The sequence below is a fragment of the Pteropus alecto genome, unplaced genomic scaffold (genome assembly GCF_000325575.1).
Source record: "Pteropus alecto unplaced genomic scaffold, ASM32557v1 scaffold379, whole genome shotgun sequence".
Classification (NCBI taxonomy): domain Eukaryota; kingdom Metazoa; phylum Chordata; class Mammalia; order Chiroptera; family Pteropodidae; genus Pteropus; species Pteropus alecto.
Window position 1 is genome coordinate 1660461 of NW_006443129.1, and position 3562 is coordinate 1664022.

Sequence of the window (3562 nt, forward strand, 5' to 3'; positions counted from 1 at the left end):
ATTTTTCAATCAGATGCTTTAAAAATATAAAATGGATGATTATAGCCACTAATTGGATGATCATTTTTGAAAAGATTTTCAGATGACAGTTTCAGCAAAAAAAAAAAAAAAAAAAAAAAAAAATTGTGTGTTTGTGTAATAAAATGGAATACACATTTGAGGTCATTCCATCCTTATTCTTGTCAAGCAAAAGCTCCACTTAAATATCTTTGGTGAAATTATTTAATTATGCCTAGTAAGATGTGGGCAGTGGTGACCTAGTAACCCAGAAGGGCTTACTCTGGATGTGACTCTCATCGGGTGCCTGTTGCAATCACCGAACAAGACAGTTACTAGTTTTTTTGTTTAATTTTTTTTGAATGTTTTGTATCATGCTTTGTACACGTGACACTGGAGGTTTAGCTGCAGGTGAGTGGAGTTGGCTTAGAGTTATAACTCTTGCCTGGAGGAGGCACCATATTGATGGCAGCTACTCAGCTAGATCAAATACTGTGTATTTGGTAGGTCTGAGTGAAAAATTCAAAGAGTCAAAACTAGGAGAGTGGTTTATGGGTACTTAGGAAAAGATGAGAGGCAAAAGCTATAAGGCACAAAAAGCCAAGAATAAACAAAAGCGGAAGATGGAGAACGATGGCACTTGGGAGACTCCTGTGGCCCTTAGTCAAGTCTCTGGGTATGGTAGACAGAATAGGAAGGACACAAACTCGAGCCATGCAAGTAAGTTTGTGAACTCATGCTGTCAGCACTTCTACTTGGCAGTGGACCTTGTGACAGTGGGTTCCTCCTCCTGTCCTCGGCTCTGGGCTGCAGTGTTGCCAAGTGGCCTATGCCTTCAGCCTACTTCCCAGCTCACCCTCCTCACTGCTGTCACTCCCACACAACCATTGCTCAAGTAAAATACATCACATCATAGCACAAGTTAGTTTTAATGAATGGGCACAAACACAGCACACATATACATACTTAATATTTATTTTTTTGTCTTTGTTCTATTTGACTCCAACATAACACAGTGACCCATGATATATTTTGGCTTATCCCTGCTCCCCCATTCCTACACCCTAATTGTGTAGAGAATAAGTAGTGTGGAGGCAGAAATAGAGGCAGCGATGGAACATTCCAGAGTCCCCACAGTGTGAGAAGAGGGGTCTGTATAATTGAGAGCTGCTGAAGATCTTTTCATTACGACCAGCCCCGACTTGATTGGTGGCTATTAATACCGGTTCCTAACCGGGACCCAGATTGGGCCCCCTTCAGCCATCATCACATTGTATCCTCACAGCCACCTTGAGCTAATTAGCATTTTCAGGTTGCAAGAGACCTGAAAGAGGCATGTTCAGTTTCCTTGGGTGATGAAAGTTTATGTTGTCAGTACACCCAGGTTTGTTGATGTGGCTCCCAGGCTGTAAACATCATACTTCAGTTGGGACGCTTGTTCTGGGGACTTTAAGGCAAATCACTTATAGGCTGTTAAAGCCTTGATTGCCTCATCTGTAAAATGGCATATATGTGTGTGTGTGTGTGTAGGTGTATGTGTATACATACATATATATGCATACATACACACCTACATATATTAATATATATTATGTCAATATATATTTTACTCAAAATAATTATATATTACTCAGTTTTTTTAGCTGTAAAGTGAGAATGATAATAATATAATCTTGCATGGTGGGTTGCTCTTTTGGAAAAAATATTCATAAAGCTCTGGCTAGTACATTTAACTGTTAGCTCATTAAAAACTCAATTATATTCTGTCAAGTAGCGGATGCATAAAGGTTTATCTTTATTCATCTTTTGGATATTTGCCTTGTTTACAGCTTTCACTATTACAAATATTGCATCTTTGCATATAAATTGCCCACTATTTAGTTTCTTTGAGAAGCTTTTTACAAAAAGGAATTTTAGGCTCAAAGAATATGAACAATTCTAGTCTTAAATATATCTCTAAATTGTTTTCTAAAATAGCTGTCTAATTTATACTTCTACTAGCAGTACACCTTGACAAAACTAAATTTTTAGATCCTTCTTAACCTAATTTTAAAAATGAGAATTATATCAATTGTTTTAATTTGAATTTTTTTGTTTTTACTAGCAAAATTAGTCACTTATTTGTTTTTAATTTTTTATGAATTGTCTGTTTTTTTGCTGGTTTATCAATTTGGAGTCTTGTATTTTTGTTTCAGATACATTGTCTGACTAAAAGTTGTTTAAATTTCCTATTGTTTTGATTTTTTAATAAAATTTATTTTGCCAAGCAAACTTTTTTCCTTATTTAAGCTAATAAAATTCTCTCCCACATTGCCCACAGTATGATGTATATTGACTTTTGTTTCATGAAGCTTTTGCTCTTTAGACACAAGTTAGACATTAGTTTTGTTTACACTTAAAGTTAGATATGGTAGCTTATAAGTCCCAGCAATTTACCAACTGTTGACTATTTCCATTTAAATAAAAACATTATACTTTTCTGATTAACATAAAAATTCAGGTTTATTTTTTTCTTTGCTACTTAGGAGTATTGACTATTATAATTGTTTCTAGTACTATTTAAATTCTTCTGAGTAATTCGTGTGAAAATTATTCCACAAGTATGTGAACATTGTGAAAAGACTTGGCAATCTATAAAATAAAATGCATATGTTTTCCTAAACTTTCCTCTTTTTAGAATTTTATAGAATCTTCCATCACACTGTTTGAATCTGACCTGGAAAGTGGGAAGTTTATTGACATTACAAATCAGGAAATATCTGACTTAGAAGAAATTGGCTTTGGCAGCGAAACAAGATCCATTCACGTTAAAAGTGGAGTGTAAGTTGTCTCCTGCTCTGAGAACCTTGAAAGAGTCTGGTGTTTAAAATTGGTCGCTTGATTCTACATCACCTCTGCTTTTCCTTTTTTCCCCTACTAGATGGGTTGCCTACCAGCAGAAGTTCTTCTGTGGACAACAGTACATTTTAGAGAAAGGGAAATACAAGTGCTTTTTTGACTGGGGAGGATCAAATAACATAATCATGTCAATACGACCTATCCAACTGGTGAGTTAACTGTGAATATAACTAGTGCCAGTGGCCTATAATGATGTACAATTTCAATATGTGGAACAAGTTGTTATTTTTTTAAGTGGAATTACTGAATTCTGTTATATGTACATGTAGAAGAAATGAAACAGCATACGAATTTCTATAGACTCCATGGAGAGCTAGCATGTGGTAGCAGATCAGTGAAGTGGCTCTGTAATTTGATGAGTTTAGTCATTCAGCAGCATTTATTTAGTGGCTCTGATATACCAGACACTATACTGATTCACTGGAGATAAAAGATGGGTCTCAGTCTCTCTGGGGAGATGTATGGACAGTTAATTATAGAATGATTAGTGAGAAAATAAAGTACGTAGGTGGTGTTAGGGGAGCAGGGGTAGGAAGAACTCAGAGCCTGGGGACCTGGCTACCATGTCACAGGAGAGGATGCATTGAGTGATATCTTAAGAGATAAAAATAATTTTTCCAGGCAGGGAAATGGGGAAGAAAGGGCGTTCCACAAAGAGGGAATAATC

The 3562-nt window shown here is 36.0% G+C and overlaps 1 protein-coding gene across 3 annotated transcripts in view; it reads left to right on the forward strand.

Moving 5' to 3' along the window:
• Nucleotides 1–3562, forward strand: part of CRYBG3 (crystallin beta-gamma domain containing 3) — a 101398-nt gene that overhangs the window by 58885 nt on the left and 38951 nt on the right. For all 3 annotated transcript variants that reach the window (XM_025040789.1, XM_006923414.3, XM_025040788.1), the window contains 2 exons: nt 2675–2817; nt 2918–3044. In XM_025040789.1, coding sequence (XP_024896557.1) covers nt 2675–2817; nt 2918–3044 — 270 coding nt within the window. The remainder of the gene's footprint in view (nt 1–2674; nt 2818–2917; nt 3045–3562) is intronic.